General features: G+C 41.6%; 1 protein-coding gene across 10 annotated transcripts in view; it reads right to left on the bottom strand.

The window, feature by feature from the left end:
* The window catches only part of st3gal3b (ST3 beta-galactoside alpha-2,3-sialyltransferase 3b), a 36,338-nt gene that overhangs the window by 4,870 nt on the left and 10,532 nt on the right, over positions 1-20,936 (bottom strand). For all 10 annotated transcript variants that reach the window (XM_034556539.1, XM_034556541.1, XM_034556543.1 and 7 more), the window contains 8 exons: positions 20,237-20,279; positions 18,845-18,937; positions 15,387-15,481; positions 12,379-12,442; positions 12,191-12,286; positions 11,763-11,949; positions 3,324-3,470; positions 1,338-1,484 (listed from right to left, as the gene is read on the bottom strand). In XM_034556539.1, the coding sequence (XP_034412430.1) occupies positions 1,338-1,484; positions 3,324-3,470; positions 11,763-11,949; positions 12,191-12,286; positions 12,379-12,442; positions 15,387-15,481; positions 18,845-18,937; positions 20,237-20,279 (872 nt within the window). The remainder of the gene's footprint in view (positions 1-1,337; positions 1,485-3,323; positions 3,471-11,762; positions 11,950-12,190; positions 12,287-12,378; positions 12,443-15,386; positions 15,482-18,844; positions 18,938-20,236; positions 20,280-20,936) is intronic.

Here is a 20,936-nt window from a genome sequence, read left to right as displayed (position 1 = left end):
ACTGAGAGTTTAGACAAAGGTTATCATCATACTGAGCTCATGGTTTACACACGTCAGCACACGGGTGACATCTTTGATTCCACTGGGTTTCAGTGTAAACACGGAGGAAGACTTGACTGATGGAGATGAGGGAGATCCGTCATGAGGGCGTTTAGAAAAGGATTCTTCAAACGACACACTAACCGTTAGCATGTTGATACAGCGACTGATGAAAGACCAGTGCCACTTCAGTTCGGGGGAATTAGATTTAACCCATAACTGATTTTATTCTTTTAGCTTGTATTTCGTTTCAGTGTTACACTTTTTAATTTAAGTGTAGTTTTATGTCTTCGGTATTCCTTTAGTAAAAGGATACAAGAGAAGTTCAGAATATGCATAGCATATGTGCTTCATTAAAAACACAATAAATAGGGCAGGATTTATTTTATACCCAAACTTTTGCACTATAAAATAAATACCCTTGGTTTATTCGTCTTAACGGATACAAAAATAGAGTAATTTTAGCCATTCACTTATTTCCATTTAGTTAACGTTTTAGTTTAGTTTGTTTTATCATTCGTTTTTCGGGTCTCAGTAAAGAATAACGTTTATTACCCAGTCACTTGGGATCATGCTTGCACGTTTACAATGAAAGAAGTTAACTTATTTTGTTACAATTTCCTTCACGCTCAAATCATTATAAAGCTTTTTTAAAACTGGAATCTAAGCCAAATAGGCATAGTTTACCTGCATAAAATGCACTAAATGATAATAATAATAATACAACATGCTGCAGACATTTTTCCTCCCAGCTTCACAGTTTTAACAGCACCAAGGAGCCTGCCATTAAACGCTCATATCTGATTAAACTCATCTGACAGAACAAGGAGCTGATCTGCAGGAGACAGATCCAATCTGTGAAACTACACACACACACACACAATGCCACAAAGTTCATCAAGCTACATCATTAACTGCTCATCAATTGCCATCAGATGCAATACAAAGGCTGAGAGAAGTTCAATTCATGCATAACTCTAATACTAATATTACCATCAGACTAAACAGTGAAGGCTTTGTAGTGACTGTATTTTGGCTGTAGGCCAGTTCACCTCTCCCCTCCCTCTCCTCCACAGGAGTGGTGGTCCCTCTTCATCAAAGATTACAGTCATTTGTTTCTTCAGTTATTCTTCAGTGGCAAGAGAGAAGCCAGAAAATATTGATCTCATTAGCATGGAGAGAATGTCACACTAGATTTCATTAAAAAAAGTAAAATAAATAAATATATTTGTACCTTTTCATGCGATTCTCACCAAAACACACCAGGCAGCGCTGTGCTCAGATGCTCGAACACTCACCTCTTTAATGGCGGACATCTTGACCGTCTCGTAGTAGTGCAGAGGTGCATGCGGCGTGTTCATGTCGTAGCCGAAACCAGCCACCGCCACCTCGTCACAGTTATGCAGTGCCATCGTTATAGCAACTGTTCCCAAAGTTGGAATGTTCTGAAGTTAAAGAAACAGATGCAGGCTGTCAGAACATCACAGCAGACACACCAGAGGCATTTGTTGATTAGAAGTGTTATTTATACTAACGCAGGGATTCATGTTGACAAAGGCATGTGCAGTATCATCAATTTCAGACCATTTTGAAACCGATCATGGTTTTTAACGCAAGTTCAGAGAGGCATGTCTGATCCCTCGTGTATTTGCTTGCCTCCCTCCTTTGTACCTCGGTCTTTGTTCTGCTCCACCGCTGCTCACTGACTTTGAGCACTTGGTGATTAACTATTACACAAAACCCGGCAGACCCCTGCTACGACACCGTGATCTACAGGATTGAACTGTGCTTCCTAACCGCCGAGGGCAGCCAGAGATCTGGGGGGTACAGGGCTGTGTGTGGATGTTGAAGAACAAGAGAGAGGTTGAAAAAAAAAAAAAGTGGGTGTGTTGGAAAAAAGTGGGTGCAGAAGAAAGAGCGGAGGGAGGCCCCATTTAAATCATTACCCTGTTTTGCAGCCCTCAGGGTAGGTGGAGCTGAGCCAGCAGCTGGCCAGCCCCCTACTGCGTGTTCTAATACAGATTAACACACACACACACACACACACACACACACACACACACACACACACACACACACACACACACACACACACACACACACACACACACACACACACACACACACACACACACACACACACACACACACACACACACACACACACACACACACACACACACACACACACACACACACACACACACACACACACACACACACACACACACACACACACACACACACACACACACACACACACACACACACACACACACACACACACACACACACACACACACACACACACACACACACACACACAACATAAACACTAGTATAACAAATAGGCCTCCTCATTAATTTCCACATACTCCAACATAAACTATGATGGTCAGAAGATGGACAGGAAAGTGTTCTGGAGAAAGAATGTGCCAAATCATACAACTCTGCAGCCTGTATTGTATGAGACAGCACTACAAACACCCAGACACACATGTACACACACAAACGGCCAACACACACACACACACACACACACACACCCCAGATGCCCACATGTCGAACACATGTTGCAGAGTGGAGTTCATACAGGGGTGTTCTGGTGGACCCGGAGGGCAGAGCTATGGTGATGCACTCCTCATGTCTTCTCCAATTCTCTAACAATATTCCTCTTTACTTACCAAAAAAAAACACCCAACTTAATACAACTTGAATTCAAACACCATTACTTTATATAGGTCTGCCTTGTACTCCTGTTGCTTTGTCATCAACGGAAAGACAATTACGTGCTGTAGGACTCAGACTCGACTGGGGTTGGAGCAGGTTTTCAACTTTTGTATTACTTTATACTTTTAACCTACTTTCATTCGCCCTCATTTATTTGGTAATAAACTCCTATTTTGTGGTTAAAAACCTTCTCCAGAAACAAGATTTAAGGTACAAACGCACTAAAAAGTGAGTTGGTACAACTGCTCTCTGATCAGCGCTCCTGAACATGTCTGATCAAATAAATGCCTCCAGAAACATTTTGTATTTTTCCTTCCACCAATTATTTAAAAGGCCAAATGTGATTACAGGGCAATGCTGTCGTCAGAGTAATATGGCTGATAATGATCATTTCAGCACGATGTCTGTGCGGTGTGTAGAATATGAATGTAAAATACTTTGCTGAAGCATATAGATTTCTCCATTTGGTTGGTTGCCTTGGAACAACACAATCCAATTTCTGGCTGTGTGCCTTTTTCATGACTTTGTAACATTGATGCCTGCATGAGTCTTACCCCTTTGCCCATGAGGCCATTGTTGAAGGGCAGGCCTATGAACTGGAAGGCAGCCTCCTGGATGAAGTAGGGATTGAGGATTCTCATCTCTGTCGGCTCCCGAGGCACATAGTGAGCCACCGACTTCCAAAAACCCTCTGTACCCCTCTGAAGTATTGGCAAGGAAATGGATCGTAACATAAAAGAAGGAAAGAAGAGGGGAAGAAAAACAGAAGATTGTGAATTAGTCGTTGTCAACATAAATACTGCACTGTTTTTCTTTGCAAGGCTTGAGTCATGTGCATAAAACACAAAACTAACAAACATTCACATGATGGTGGACATCCAACTACAATTTACCAACCCAACATCAAAGTGAGATTATCCTCGGTAACACTGACATAAAACACAGAAGCCAACCAGAAGCCAGACCCCTACTCGCATTAATTAGGGAAATGGCTTTGGGCCTGTAATGGATGAAGTCAGGGCGAGGGTTCGCAGGACATCAGTAATTAGGACTCCTGGTAGGAAGAGAATCAAGCAGTGGGTGAGGGGTGAAGCTGCCCTGGAGTGTAGAGCGCTTTACACTCCTCTGAGAGGTTTCAGTCATTGTAGATAATATGAAGGAACTTATCTTTTCAGTAAAATATTGTTATTACATTTATCCATCTCCATTCTGGGCAATCAAACATTGAAACTGACTTTTCTTTCACGAAAAAAGGACATATCCAACATATGTTCCACTGTATATTGGGGGTCAGATTGGTCTCGTATCAGCATTCGGGGAGACACAAACCCCCAAAGAATGCATGGTAACGTTATTGTCTCCCTATCTAACATCCATGGGTTAATATGGCATTTGAAAGGAAATAGTTCAAATCACACCTTGAACTCAGTCTTATTTCACGAAGCAATCATTATCCGTCATTAGGGCAACCTGTCAGACAAGTCGTCAGAGCCATCTCAATATTATTATGCAACTGTGAAGAAAAGCACTTGTTCAACTCAGTCTTACTAGAACAGCCACTAAGTATTAGGAGGAAGACACTCGTAAAAATACATCATGCGAGTGTAATTGTCACAATTAAACCTCCAACAAATCTGTGCCCTTCACAGCAGGACTTCCAATGGTAAACTAAATGAATGTGCAACCAACACACAGTGGGAGTGACTCTCCTGACAGTGCGACTTCCTAAAAGGTATGAAGCCAATACGGTCAGCAGATGTCAATGGGAATCACCTGTTCAAATAGTCAAGATTCAGCCCCGCCGCCTTTGATACAGAAATGCACGACTGTGCGTGTGTGTGTTTGTGTGCGTTGGCAGAGGCAGTAGCAACAAGTCTTCTGGCTTTGTGGCTTCAACAGTGGCGGCTCTTTTTGAACGTGGGCCCAGCTCTGTGCCTTCGGCAAGCTGCGACAGGAACAGCAGCTCATCTCTCCTGTCAACACAGCTTGTGTTTGCCAGGAATCTATTTAGCCGCGCTGTTTGGATGTGTGCGCCGCTGTGTACGCCGAATAAAAGAAAGTGATGCATTTTTTTCTTTATTCTAGGAAGGAGAGAAGCTAATGACACACAACACACGCCCCTCGCTTTACACACCCAACATGTAGGTAGACGCAAATGTCAGGGGGTGGGGATCTCTTTGAAGGTATTCAGACAACTGGCAAATTACAGGTGGTTTGTAGAAATGTAAGAGCAATTAGTATGTAAGGATTCAGGCCCGTCAGGAGGGAGGGGGCTGTGGGTACTGTTATGAGTTTAGGAATGTGGTAAGTTGCTTACATTTAAAAAAAAAAAAAAGGTCACCAACTCAAACCTCTATCCGTTAGGATCTAGACATGGGAGGTAAAGTTGATAACACTCCATCCTCATTTAGCTCTTAAACTACTCCAGAGGAGCTGCGGTGTGTCAAGGTGAGTTTTAATAAAAAAGCAATATATAGTTATACAAAGGTTAAAACAAATGTATACACTATGAGCAACAGTGGAACCTTTTGTCAAAGACTTAAACAACAAGAAGTACTCAAAGCGTAAAGCAAATAGCCTCCAGGGAACAGGATGTGGCTTCCACTGCGGACTGACCGCTAACCTCGACACGAGTGTGTATTAGTTTGTCAAGAGAAACATTGTTGAGCCAGTGGCATTTGACCATAAGAGAACAGGAAGCTGCAGAGTGCTGCTCCACCACGTACTTGCCAAATCCTGACACACAAACACACACACACACAAGCTCTAAGGTGAACAGAAGTGTGGGGCTTTGGTGTTTGGGCTGTCGCTGGGCTATGGAGAGAGGAAATGGCTGTTTCCCTTCTCCTACGACAGTTTTATGGATAAATTGGTCTGGATTATTAGATTTAAGTGAGTGCACAAGGCCGTGTGCTCCAATAAAGCACCTGTTAAAACAACCTTGACCTGGGAGAGTTAATTGTTTGCAAGGCAAGGAGATATACCGTAGAGAGGTCGACATCACTCACTCAGTCAGTCAGTGGAAAATAAGCTGAGACGTTACAATTCCAAACGTGTGTTGACATTAGTCAACTTTCCATCCAAATTTAGCCCAAAAGAAATGTTTTAAATAATGCACATTTCCATCCACCATTGAACAAAAGGATGTAATTAGAGCACCATTCAAACCTCAAACTAATGAAAACCTTGGAAAATGTGATGAAAGTATGGTTAACATAGAACATGTCCATTTCATTGCTTCCCAAGTGGATTTGATACACAATGAGGTTAATGCATCACTGAAAGCACACCAATACCACACAAGCACTCAGTTTCTCTGTCTGTGTTGTCAGTTACAACATAAGCTTGGCAAGGGCTAAGTAGTTTTGTCTTGTGAATTCACAGCTGTAGGAAAATCACAGCTATACAAACCATCACCGTAGGAGCTTAAAGCCCGGATCAGAGCAAGACAATGTCAGAGGGCAAGGACAAGACTGACTGAGAGCCAAAACAAGTGAGGGATCAAACCGAAGGAAAAAAAGTGATGTGGACTGTGAGATAGTCAAGAACAATGACATGAATGCTTAAATGGAGAAAAAAAATAACTACCATATTTTTCCCTAATGTAGCTGTGCTCAAAACATCTAGGCACACATAATGGTCTTGTAAAAAAACTACTATGGGCTAGTGGTGGTGGAGACTAAAATTAGGCTGGGGATAAACATGAAGACAGGCATCCTTTACAGTTGCAGCAAAAAGAAAGTTGCTCTCCACAACTGTAAAATGCCTAAATAAGAAACGGCTTGGTTCAATGCCTGGACTTATCATCCAGCCTTGCGTTTATGGTTTTCAGTGTGGCCAATGAAACTAAACTAACTTTCAAACTAAAATGCCTCCATGCATTAAATGAAGCAGATAGCTTAGTTTAAAAGTTCCCGGGGGACAATGTCAAAAGTGGAGCAATGTGGAGCACTCAATAGAACTGTAATATGAGAGGGAAGAACAAAAGATTTCACATCTGCTAGAGTACTACAGGTGGCTTTAAAGCGCTTCAGTGTAAACAAACACAAACAAACTCCGCACTTGGTCGGCCACATGAAATAAAGCCAGACAATCTTGTCACCAGATACAGTATGTGCCTATATTCCTATTCTCATGTGTTCTGTAGAATAATCTCAAGATGTCCGTCCTTTTGACAGGCAGCGATCCAACAATTCAGCTCTATCTGCTGTCCGAGAATGTGGTTGTGTTTAATGTTCAGGGAGAGGATGACTCAAACGAGGTGGATTGGATTCCGGAAGGTAGACTTGGAGCAATTTAGAAACAAAAACGGCAGCCCCGAACTGCTAACGATCACAATTACGGTTGTTCTGGAGGTCATTAGCACTGTGTACATGTTAGACCTTTGAGTTTACAAGTTGCAGTGTCTCACCACATAAGTGCTCCACTGAAGAGGAACCATTTCAGGAAGAATGTTGAAAATAGCTGGTAAATGCTGAGATTCACAGCGGGGGATTGCAGTTTCTAAAATCCGAGAGGTACAATTCTGTACAGCTTTGGTTATCTTATTGCCTTTTGTTGGCTAGGAATCTGAAGCATTTGCCAATTTGCCTTTTCTTTTCTTGACACATACCAAGACCTCTGCCCTCATTGAGGTCACAGTGGTTTCTCTTTTCGTGGCTTCTCTTCGGTTATCCAGTGTGTGAAACCCTCGTCTCCACACTCCCATGACGGCAAACATGAAAACAGTGCTGACATTTGACAGCATTGTCACCCTGAGGACTTGTATGTTGAACATGGTCTGCACTAGCAGGGCCTGCTGGTATCAGGCTCAAAAAATTAATTAATCCCTCTAGTGACCTATTTTTGACATGTCAAAGTTCCATTAAAGTCTAATTACCCACCATCCATTGAATCAGCACACACCACGAACAGGAACACAGAGTACAGGTCTGAGTGTTGGTCATTATAGGGTGTTGGTCATTATAGGGTAGGTAGGTGACTCATTTTTGAAACACAACACTCATGGTAATCAGTGACATCCGGACCTTGTGTTAGTCACTTGGATCATGTTCAAAATCCATGTTTACAAGTATGTAAATGTTTATGAATACATGTATGTATGCTACTTTGGGCTTCTGCACAGATGTTTAGACTTAAAATCGAGACATATAGCTGTTATTTCTATCCTATGGTGTGTCTTCAATGATAGAGATAAAATGACATGTCTATAAACTGAAAAAACCTGGTCGTTACAGATTAACAGTCGGAAATGCATCAAAACAATATGCAAGCAGGAAGGAGATTTGGTCATTTTTCAATGATGTGAAGCAATGGGCTATTTTGATAATTTCTTGCTGAATTTCTGCCATTGCCCAAGAGATGTGAAATGTTCTTCAAATATTGGCTTCACTACAATATTTTGATATTTCTGAATCCCTGGTTGTATTTCTATTAAAAGAGAAGCACTCTTCCTCAAATTGTCTCCATCCATCATTGATTTCTCTGGCCTGTGGAGAGCAGGGAGAGCTCCTGTAAACAAACAGGAAAGATAGAACACCGGCACTCCACCTTCGAACCAGTGTTTACCACCGGCTGTATATCCTTCGCCGGTTTTGTTTGAAAATAACCCTGAATATACAAACAACTGGCTGTGTGTGCATGAACCGTGAGCGTGTGCTGTGCATGCGGGCAAAATAGAGAACTACAAAAATAGGTAAAACAAGAATATCAACAATTGTGGAAATCGTGTTTGAGCACATTTGTAAACAATATGTAACTGGGCAATCAGCGTATGTGGGGTCGGACTTTACAGCAGAGTGACAAAGTTGAGTCGTAATCACGTAGACCTGCAGTAATGAGGGAAGTTGGACGCCCTGTGATGCTGCAGTATAGCAATTGTATATGTAGTAGAGGGCTTCACTGATCTAAAATGCAAGACACATTCAGCGGGAGAGCTGCGTCTAAGATCTGAGGACCACGGTCAACTTTGCAAATCTGGACTTGTGAGTGGGAGTTTTTGAGTTTGTAAGAGTGTCCAAAACACTAAATAACAGATTGGGAAATGTCTCTAATTTGTATTTCTGTTCAACCATCCAAGACTGTTCTGTAGGCATTTGAAAAAAAAAAGGCACAATAGCGCAGGATTGTAGAGCACTCTCACAACTGGCTGGATGAGTCACTTGCGGCTGCACAACAACCGTGCGCCACCCACTAACCTTTATAAGGAGAAGAAGAAAATACACTTTCTTTCATAACCGCAGAAGGAGAGTGAAAAGGTTTTGCATCCCTTGCAGCTGTGAGCGAGCAAGTTACACAAAGAAATCCCCGGACCACAACACGTAAAAGCTCCCAAAGGACAGCTAACCGCAGCTACATTACGTCTCTCACTGGGATGGACTAAAGTGGACATAAAGCAAAGTGGGCGATGCATGCTGCTACTTGGTGAGGATATCCTGCCGCATATCCCAAAGTATGTAGTATCACTCTCACAAACCAAGTTACCTTTTATTGATTTAGATACCGGTTGTCTGGTAATGAGGGGGAACAATTAAATGTCCTTTTTTTTTTAATGAGTCAGAGTTCACAGAAGGTGGGCTCACATGCGTATTTATGGTGTATGATTTTTCTGAACGTGACACGATTAACTGAGCTTATCTAATATGCTGCAAAAATCCATCTAAAGTGAAATCCCTGCACATCTGTCAGTTTTCTTCTTCCATATCATCAAGGCTGACCAAACACTGATTTTTCTTTTTTATGTTCCCTGATTTTTAACCTATGAGAAACATTCTTCTCTCCTCAGCGGATCAAAGAGGGCCGAGTCAGACGCCAGGGGCCAGATCAATTATGCCCGAGCAGCCATTTCCACTGTCCTCTCCTTTTGACATGCCAGAAAAATGTGGGCTCTATCAAAGGCTGAAGAGGCCATCAGCCAACCAAGCCATTTTCCTCCATTTTACTTTATTACCTTCCACTGCTCATTTTCTTTTCCCCAGCTATTATCCCTTTACCCTATTTTACTTTATCCTTTTCATCTAGCTTTCCGTTATTCTCTCAATCTTTAATCCAACTTCACACCATCATTTAGTTTCAGCTTGACATCATATGCCATTTCTATCCCGTATTATAATGGCACCGTCTTTTCCACTTTGTGTTTTCTCCCCCTTCCCTTACTCACATGATTTTGACAAATGTCACCTTGTAAAAAGCCCAGCTGGCAGTTGCTCCCTCAAAGTCACAGCTGTGCTGGATAATTCTTGGTTGCCATATTAGACCGAGGCATTCCTCACAAAGCAAGAGATAAAACTGAGTTTAGATATTCTGCCTGGGTACAATCGTTAAGGATTTTACAGGTTTGGAAACCCCTGGTTTAGCCACTTTGCTCCGACACAGCGTCTTTTATAGAACTAAATGTGCAGTTTAAAACCCTTTTCTGTTATTTTACAATATATTGCAGTGACATTTGTCTGAGAAAAATATTCACAATTTAGATCTAGTAATGCCAAAGAACTGTACAGCTCTCAACATGACGATGGCTGAGACGACGGCTAAGAGTTCTAACACAATGACAACAGAGCTCAGTGTGTATCAGCGTTATGGGCGCAGAGCAGTGGCAATTAGCTAGCGGGACACACACACACACACACACACGTGCACCCATGGCTGTCCCGACTACATGAACAAAGCGCGCACACACACACACATTTAATGACTATGAAGAGCTTTTACTAAGTACTCACATGAAAAGTGCTTGTTAGAGCTTTTTTTTTAGTGACAATGGATAAAGAAGTCATTATATGTGACTGCCTGCCTTCTGTACTTAGAAAGATAAGGAAAAGCCAGCTCTGTCGTTCAGTTCAACCCTTGCGATTAAGAGGCCAATTCACATTCACTGTGAAAATAATAGTTCTGAAGGACACACAAAAGATTTGTTCAGAGGTAAATTAATCACGTATATGGATCAAAACACTTAACAGAATAATTCCTATACAAATGCTGTTTAAATAATTTGCTTAAATACATGACTAAATATGGAAAAACATTTTAAAACGGTGGTGGGCTAGCATTATTGTTGTTGTTGCTGCTTTACTTCTAGTAAACCATCTGCTTTCCAGCTGGCTACTTGAGGCTGGTGCTGCATTCACATTGAAATCAATAAAAAACAAATGCGCAAAAGGGAAAGCATCCATCCTTGAAGCCGCCCCCGTCAGGTGGATCGATAATGCCCCCGGAGTGAAACCTGTACGGTTCTGTGCCACCGCAGCACGGGCATTTACATGCAGAAAATTCCATTCCTCTGCATGCACTGTACACACTGCAGTGACACATAGCTCAGCAAAAAACAGCATAACCTCACCCCAAACGAGCCCTTGGTGACGGAGAAGAATTTGCAGCAAGCCTATAAATAGCGAGGCTGTCCATTGCATTACTACTTTGTAATAGATATATTAATGTCTACTAGATGGCAATCTCCTTGAAAAAAAGAAAAAACCTGGATTGATAATCATCCGCTTATAGTGATCAATTTGACACGGATAAGCCATTTCCACTTTATAATTATTAGTTCATCAACATCAAAACATGAGAATAAGTGAAGGGAACAACGCTCGATAATATGAAGAAATGGCAAAGTGTCATGCAGAAAATGACCAGAGGAAAAAGAAAAAATTACAAGTTGCTATCCTAACCCTTTTAAAAATACATTTTACATTTCCACAGGAAGGAATGTACAGAATGTGATCAGAGGTTGGACTGCTATGTTCTGCTAAAACAAAATACATAACTCAGACAGACATCCAGAGAAGTAGAAATTATCTGCAGTGCGTGCCAAGCACATAATGTGAAAGAATCCTAAATTAGAAAGAGAGTCTGATGAAACACACATGAAAAAACGTTGGTTGTTTAGTGGCTGTGAGGTGCCATTCCCATATCTTTCGGGATTGTGTGTGTGCGCGTTTCATATGTTCAAGATTTTCACTTTCATTCCTTCATGATTTAAAAAGCATTCTTACCAGTTTCTCCTTAAAGACCATCTGTCTGAGCCACTTAAAATCCAGTGGTTTGAAAGCGGAAAAGACAAATAGTGAATCTTTTTCATAGTTGTCGGGCTTCTGGATAGCGCCCTCTGGATAGGTAATCCTAATGGTGGTTTTGGTCCCCACGTCTTTGCCATAACTGCTTACTGGAGCTTCATTCAACCTGCCAGAATAAAAAAAAAAAGTGCGTGGAAATTTGTTTAAGAAAATTCCTTGGCACAGAAGTTAAGCACCTGGGGAGTTTTTATTGATTAATAATCTACCGTTTATGCAATTAAATCAGGTGTTCTTCGAATAAGTATTTATTGAATATCACAAATGGTATGGCTTCCTTCCCATTGGTATCTTTTTTTCCTTGAATATCGTAGCTTATAAATGACAAATTACTCATGGATTCATCTTACCTCACAACGACATCGTAGTCATCTATACGGGAGCCCAACGACTTGTTGAACAGAATTCCACCATTGCCCACAACGATGCATTTTTTACAGCTGAGGCTGCAGAGCAGGAGGGGCAGTTGTTGACATTAGGAAGTTATGAATAGACAAAACAGGACAACCTGTTGATGTGGGTGGGTAGCAATAATTACCTGTCCAGCTCCTCTCCAAGTCCATAATTTTTTGTGGCAGTTAAAATGCTATCTATGATTCTCTCTGCAGAGACAAAACAAAGAAATAACCATCATGAGGGGACAAGTAAGATTATATAGTTGTCACGTACACGTCTTATGTGATCATACCAATCGTTAATACGTGTGTAGTTATTTTATTGCCCACAGCAGTTTGTTTATATATACACATGGGTGGATAATTGCTTTTTTAGCAATGAATGGGAGACTGGATAAATACAACTCGTGTCAAATCTCGAAAACAATCGTCAGGGTCTGTCACTGGAGCAGTGCATCACAGATTAGGTGATGGCAGCCAATAATGAAAACGAAATATTTGCTCCTTTAAAAAGACAAACAAACTGCCAATGACTGGGACATACCACTAGAGATATAGCAATCTAGGTGGTCTTAAGACAGTTGGGAGGAGAACACCTCTCTACGTTTATTCAGTAGATAAGGAGTGACCAATCAGCCCTCAGGAATACCAATGACGGGATTATGGAGAGCAAAAAGCTGTTGTTTTCTTGAGTGAATCTGGGAGAAACAGACATACAGGGTCCAGGATGGTATGCGTGTGTATGTAGAAACTCCCATAAAAGCACTCAGAGAGGAATGCTATTTTCAAACAAGCACATTCTCCTGGTTAGGTGGGCGATGTTAAGCTCGTCTCCCTGCGTGGCCAGCACCCCTCTGATCGCAGGGTGAGAAACGGGGATGTTTAGCCATAGCACACATTCCTGCCATGGTCTAAGGGGTATTGTGCTGGAGTCATGCTCCCTGCATTAGATATGACATAGTTCTCTCTTCCTCTGACCATTTTTAGGCCTCTCATACATAATTCAGAACCATGACATCCTAAATGTGCAGATTCCATTACAGCCGTTACCATCTCTGATCCACGTTACATTTGTAGTAATGCGTAAGCACCATAGAAGGATAACTTGGACTTAATGATGGCAGTTAATCATTTTTGTATCCAACCTGAAAAAGATCCCTGCTGCGTTACATTGTTAAAAAAAATGAGGCATTTTCATTGCCCTCTCTATTTCACTTAATATAATGACCATATAGCACATACTGTTAAAAAAAGGGGCCAAGAGAAACAGCAAAAGTGAGAGTAAAGATAGAGTGAGAGCAAGAGTTTAGAGTGGGGCCTCAAAGCAGTTTGCAAGACATATTACAGCCTCATTCACCCTGGCTAACGACCCTAATGATTAACCTTTTGGAGGAGAGGAGAGCAGAGCAACAGCCCATTGTTTGGATGTGGTGTCGATGTCTGGCGTCAAGCATCACCCTGAGCAGCATAAACATAAGGCCGAGGACCACACCTGGATCCAAGCGGGTGAGAAGTGAAAAATCACAATGGGCAGGACTCTCTTCCAGAGGACGACATGGAAGCTAATTATTATAAGTATCCGGGGTAAACATTTCAGCAAAGTATGTCTCGCGGTAGAGCTGAAGACAAATGGCTGTGGGTTCAGACATTGGTCCAGCATGGAACTCTTGAAATGACAAAAATCTTTACTGGTAACATTGAGGAAGGCCGGAAGCGTGTAACACATAAACACAGAGGCATTGTTGGGAAGCATGTAGCCTAAACAATAGTTTAAAAAAAAAAAGAAAGTCATATGATGAGTGGTATTGAGGCCGGCACTAATGTGATTGCTCAAAGTAAGATGACTCATTTATCAAGGGTATTGATAACGGAACATTCCTGAAACACAGCTGTTGAGTGAAAATCTGTTGACACCAGTTTGCCATGTCCTTTTGGCCAAATAATGTTCGTCCTAACCATATTTCAAGTTGAAATACTTTACCGTGTTCTGGCAAGACTTTTGACTGACATTATATTTTACCAATGTATTCATACTCGTGCAGCTGCGCTTGTCTCATGTTATGAAGAAGATAAAGCAGTGAAGTACATCAACAGTATGACCATGTGACTGAGGCAGAGCGTGTGTGAACATCATAAATATGTTTATGTTGATGCACCAATATTCATAATCAAAGTAAATCAAACATTAGTGCAATCTGCACTGCAGTGTCAATATTGGTCATGAACAACCACAATGAAAATCTTAGCCAAATCCCTTTAGGTAACTATCCAAAGGGCTGTGATGGATATTTTAGCGAGGTGTAAATGTTGATATTTCACTTTACATTACACAATTGATGCAAAATATAGTCTTTTACTCAATACTAGCTTTTATTCTCAGACCGAATCAACATCACTCCATGTTCCCAATTTGCAATCCTTTGTGGCGTTCTATTCAAGATCCACACTATCATCTCTCCACATGAGTACCACTATAAAGGAAACCTGGCTGCCATTGCAGTCCATTGGGAAAACAGAAACCAGGTGTAACACTCACACAGGGAGTGCTCTTTTGATGGCAACTGAGACGAGTATGTGTGTTCGCGTGTGTGACAGCGGAGTACCTGCCAGAGGACAAAGGTAACATTCACTGTACCTTCTGCTTTTAAGTATTGGAAAATATGTGGCAGAGCATGTCACTGAAGCCAACTTAAGGTTATCTCTTCACTTCCCATGGCATTGTGTTCTAGTTTGATATCTAAAGTGCTGGAGTGTGTTAATGTCAGGGAACAAGTACTGTGAGTGGAAACATTAAAGTTGGAGTGTTGGGAGACATACGAGTTCCCTGGTCCCAGGATAGAATTCATCACAAACAAATGAACATCACTGATGAAGTTTATTATTGTGACAAACACAGAAGCATTCGGTGCCTACACTGTAAATAAAATGACTACAATATATCCATGCATTCTGACCTATGGGCATGGTACAATACGAGAGTTATGAACTCAGAAAGTTATAACTCAGGCTGAGCACACAAGAAGGTCTTGCACATCAGATCAAACATTTTATTAGAATGTATGTCTTTATGCACCTCCCTTGACAACATAGTTCAAGAAATGTACAGTAGATTTCACTCATGCAAGGTAATGATAGAATGAACTGGTCTTACCTTGCGTTTTGAATCCAAATGGAGGCAAGTAATTGCTGACTTTTGCCAGACGTTTAAAGTTCCGATCAAGAAACATGGGTGCTGGTTTCATGAATCTGCAACGAGACGCAGAAAATAAACAGAAGGAGAACGTTAAATTATTTATTTTGTAGTGAATTCCCCCACCACACCCTTTGTCCTCTCCATAGAGAGACACTATGGCTCCCATAATCCCTGCTCTAACTGGGACAGTAGTTTTGATGACCGTGGCAACGTTTAAGCAACAAATGGATAAACAAAATGACTTGCTCTACTGACATTAATCCAACAGCATCCCCACCACACATTAGCAAAGAGGCTAAAAACTAAGTGGGTGATAAAAACTGAGAGGCAGGGAGCGAGACAGAAGGCAGCTACAGTGCATAAGCCATCAACATAACCTCTCCACCCGGGCCTATATCACAGCCAACAGTTTTGATGCATCTGCTGGGACAAAACACTCATGCCAGAATGCTTCTCCTCAAATGAACCGAATCAGTGTGTAAAAAGTTGGTTACACCTTAAGTATGAAATATCTGTGTGTGCACAGGAGGGAACAGACAGCGAGAAGCAAGTCATTCTTCCGTATTAAAAACATATTTAATTTGATATTTAAAAAACATCTCTGTGACCAGTGTTTTTGCTACTTCCAGCATTGCTTCTTCCTCATCATGTGTCCCTGTATGAGTGCGAGTGTGTCCCACTTTGATTAATTGCAGCTCTAAAATCAAAAGAAGCCATTTCCTCTTAGTCACGCCTGCAACCCGAGTGCTGGGCTACGTGCCACTTCTGCAAGTGTTGCTCCACGATGAATGTCTGTTTTTATGACCTGCTGTCAAACTGGGGGATGCACAAGAAGAGAGAAACAGCCGCTCTTGTTGTCTCTTTTCTGACGTTAACATGCATGGAGCTCCATGTGTTTCCGTGTCAAACCTAAATAATCAATCAGCACACGCACGCACACACGCACGCACACACGCACGCACGCACGCACGCGCGCGCCCACACACGCGACAATGGTAGGCGCCTGAGAGAGATCTATATTGAGCTGGTGTGTATTATTTTGTTTGTGCTAGAAGACAGTTGACAGTTACAGAGATTAGCAGGAACCAGACCACCAGCAACATAACCATTGTATCTTGCTGAGGGGCTGATGGCTGTTATACACACACACACACACACCCTTCTCACCAACCATAAATTATGGATATTACAGCCAACAGACTAATGTCTTGCAAAGACATTTGAAACTGGAATCAGGAGGGGACACACACGCACCATCACACTCCTTTGTTTCCCAGCAGGAATCTTGGATAGCTGGTTCCCATAACACTGCCATGGGTTCATAAGAAATATGTGGAGCTCTGAAGCACAATGACCAAACATGGCAGACATTATTGGGAGGCTTTGCGGTTAGCTCAACACTCTTCCAAGCACCCTAATCGGTCTTTGATACCCTCATTATCCTCCAGGTTTAAAGCAGCAAGGGGAGAGAAGAGGCAGTTATGTATGACTCTCTCCTCTTCACATCACCTGACAGGAGCACACACAGGCACACTCACTCAGAGACGTCTGTCCTGCCAAAACAAATGGAGATTCATTAAACCTAAGATCTCTGAGGCCAGAGGGGGCTATAAATAACACAGGACCATTGCAAGTCACTGAGCCCTGACCGATAGTCAGTCACTGACATCCTGACAAAGCAGAGAGACAGGGCGCTGCTTGTTGTTAAATACAAAGTGAGGGCTCCCAAAACAGCCAACAGGCAGGGACGCATTGTGCTCATTTCCTTTGCTAGGTCCATCTCTCACTGGCAATATTTTCATAACCGTGCCGCTTCAAGTTCACTGCCAACACTTGATTTAGGGCTCCAATGCAAACTGTTTTTTTTGGGTGGCGGGGGGGGGGGGCGGGGGGAGAATAAATCGTATTCTGCAGGGCAGAAGGCTTCAGAGAAGACAAACATAGAGGAAGCAGGAGACGATTAGAGGGAGAGCCACAAGAAGACCTCACTGCTAGAGGTTAAGTAGGTTTTCTCTAACAGCTGAACTTTAGGCCACACCTATTTTAACAAAATGCTAACAAGGACTTTAAAATTGGTTTGTTTTTGCCGGGTAAACATATGACGCAGACTGAAAAGAAGTTAACCAATTAACATCTTGTTTGTTAACTCATACAGGACGTGATAAATCACAAACTGCTTGGTTGTGTAGGTTCAACCATACACTTACACTCATGCATACAAACTTGCAAAGTGCAGCATTAATTGTGGTCATTGACCTATGTGTGACTGTGTGGAAGGTGGTAGTAATCATTGGGCTCCCGCTGGGGTTTTGTGTTGTACAGAACTTTGATCCGACACGTGCGGCTGATTAGAGGAAGTCATTAAGAGGGAGGACATTGTTACAGTCTCTCAGATAGGTAGAGGGCAGTTTCACAAAACTATTGTGTCTGTCTTGTTAAACAGCGCTACAATTTACTGCCGACAGCATAGACGATTGTTCTTTAGTGTTAGTTTGTCAATGTATTCAATATATACTTTATTATGCCAAGTTTCTTAATGTATTGGAATGTGCTGTTGAACTGGTATACTGTATTTTGTAAAGCTTTAAACCTAACTGTGCATCCACAGGCAATAGATAAATGGGGTTCAATACTTATTCTTGGACTGGGGTGGCAAATGTGTCCCATAACTAGTTCAAGTCCTGCATTGAAAGTGCCATTGGCTATTGTTCAGCAATGCGGTAAATTGCCCCTCTATTAGCCTAGCTCCCAGAATGCTGCTGGGACAATGCCCTATAGATCGAGCTGAGCTGGGCGTCAAATAGAAAAATCAAAAGAGTCAATGACATAAGAGAGGGCCATGGAGGATTGTGAGGACCGTGTGGGCTGGGTACCAGGAAGCTCACGATGAGTCAAGACAGGAAGTTGGTTGGTGTCGTTCAGAGAAAGCCTCCAAGGCTCTAGGATGCGATAGGAGACCTTGTACTCGGGTGACAATGGTTCTTTTGTGTAACTGGGGGATCACAAGGACACAGTCGGGGTTTTGTGGTGGGGTAGAAGATTATAGAAACATGATAGAAACTGGGGAAGATTGGAGAAGAATGTACGGTTTCTCTGTTACTGACTCAAAACCCTCAAGGCCAAGTTGGCTTGAGGAGTGACATCATGCATCTTGGTATGCTTGGGTGACAGTTTTAGCATTTCTCCTGCTGACATCCAATAAAACGATTTGTTTGTGAAGCTTGCGATTGTGCATGTGAAGTTCTGAAAGCACGTATACACATTTTATTTTTTTAAATATATATATATATATATATATATATATATATATATATATATATATATATATTTTTTTTTTTTTTAAAAAGGAGTCTGCCTGAATTCAATGAGTCTCCATGCTGTTCTATAGAATTCAAAGAAAGAGTAATCCTTCTCACTTGGGATAGATGGCGGTCATCTTGGCTGCTGCGTATCCTGGCTTGCACACTCCTTCGCTGATGTTGCCATACTTGTATGCCAACTCTGGTGGCCTGTACATTCAAGAAGAGAGGGAGCTATTAATCAGACACATCGTGATAACTGATTATCACTAGCACATTTCTAAGCCTCAGGTTGTCAAACAATTTGCTTGAGAGATAGGAAAAACGGGTTGCTTAGGAAGTTGGAGAGCTCAGCAACAATTTAGCAGATCACCTGTCTGTGACAAGACAAATCAGAGGGGCCTTGTTCAAATAATCACCCTGGCAGTGCTAAAACCTCACAATTACTAGCATGTCCATTAATAACTTGATGTATGCCACAAATCTAGTTCAAATAAACAGGGAGAAGGGAGGGAGGCCCGAGTCTTACCTCCATGTGAGGCCTGAAATTTGAGTTGGCAGTTGGCCTGCTTGTGCACAATTTAAAACTCTTTTACACCAATATAATCTCTTTCAATATGCTAGAATGCTGTTCACTTGCAACTTGGCCTTAAACTGCCTAAAGCTTTGAAAGTTATTTGGTGGGAAGGAAATCTAGGGGCCACTTTTCCATCAGACTACCAGCAGATCACAAAAGGAATTACTAGCATTAAGATGAATTGCACTATAGTACGCATATGCTCTAATGGAGTAATTAATGACACTAAAGATATAATGTAAGGAGTTGTATTATACAAACTGAACCCATGTGAAAACCTCCTTGAAGTGTGTGCTGACGTACTGCTTACTGTGTGTGTGCAGTGTGGACAGACGTGCCCTGTGAGAGCCAGGGTGGTGATGATATGATTATTGCTTGCATGGTAATGGCAGGGCCAGAGAAAGGGCCTTATCATGGGAGTTTAGAGCAAGTATGTCAAACCAATTCAGGGAATTGTACACATATCAACAGACACGCTGACACAATGACAGCTGCGTAATAACTCAATGTAGCATGTTCTCAGCCTGACAAACCACAGCCGCTCTGGAATAAAGAGGAACAAACCAAGTACATTGAAACTCACGCAAATCTCTAAACCCAGACCATCAATTAAACCTGGACATTTGTCACCAGGTTTTGGTTAGATCCCTATTGAGATGCTATGCGTTTATTTAACAAAAATCAAGTGAGATTAATTAGTCGAAGGTTTATGTTTTCATGTTTCCCAATTGATCAACCCAAACCTGTATGAATCAGTAATCATTTGAACAATCTGTAAAACAAATTTAAACTAATGGACACAGAGACTAACTGGGAATTCAGCTGTTCTAAATATAACAAGTTGGACATATCCCACACAGTACATGATGGAGAATTGCTAAAAGTGTTCAATTAAAAAGACTGAAGGGTTTACTAGAAAAACTTGTACTCACAGTTTTGTGTCCAGCTGCAGCAGAAAGCCCTGCTTATCATACACTGGAGAAAAAAACAACCAAGAACAGAGATGGAAATTACTACGCACGTCTACAAAGCATAAATAGAAAGTACGGCATTTGGAAACTTGACAGTTGGATTATTAGTACTGTCCATCCAATGTACATCATTTCAACTATCAGCTCATTGGCTGTAGTTGCAAACAACCTGTGCATCTTTCACATGAAAAACAAAATGGCGAATGTAAAAGAAAATAAATCATTAGAATTTAGGATTTGTGACAAACAAGCAAGGTTAGGAAGAAGCCAGCCAAAACAATCTGTTGAGTTTAAAATAAAGTTAGAAAAGAAGTTAGAGATCACCTATGGACAACCAAAGGGGCAGCCTATAGGTGCCCGGTGAAGCATTGAGGTAGAAGACAAAGCACAGCGGTAAATATTTATGAAGAAATGAGAATGACAATCTCAATGCAGTCATTTGAGCATCTATGTTGTATAATCTAAAATGATACTTACAGAGTCTATAAAAACAGTCATATCAATTCCTGTCAGTAAAATGCTAAAGAATTAGCATGAGAAAGGACTACGTGTAACATGGGCCTTAGTTGAAAGTAGGAAGAGCTTGGAATTACTCCTGTGGCTGCGGATCTTGTCTTCACAAAGAAGCTGGAGGAGAAAGATAAAGAAAAGGACAATGGGA

The sequence above is a fragment of the Cyclopterus lumpus genome, chromosome 17 (assembly GCF_009769545.1).
Source record: "Cyclopterus lumpus isolate fCycLum1 chromosome 17, fCycLum1.pri, whole genome shotgun sequence".
NCBI lineage: Eukaryota > Metazoa > Chordata > Actinopteri > Perciformes > Cyclopteridae > Cyclopterus > Cyclopterus lumpus.
This window is presented reverse-complemented; position numbering and strand designations above follow the sequence as displayed.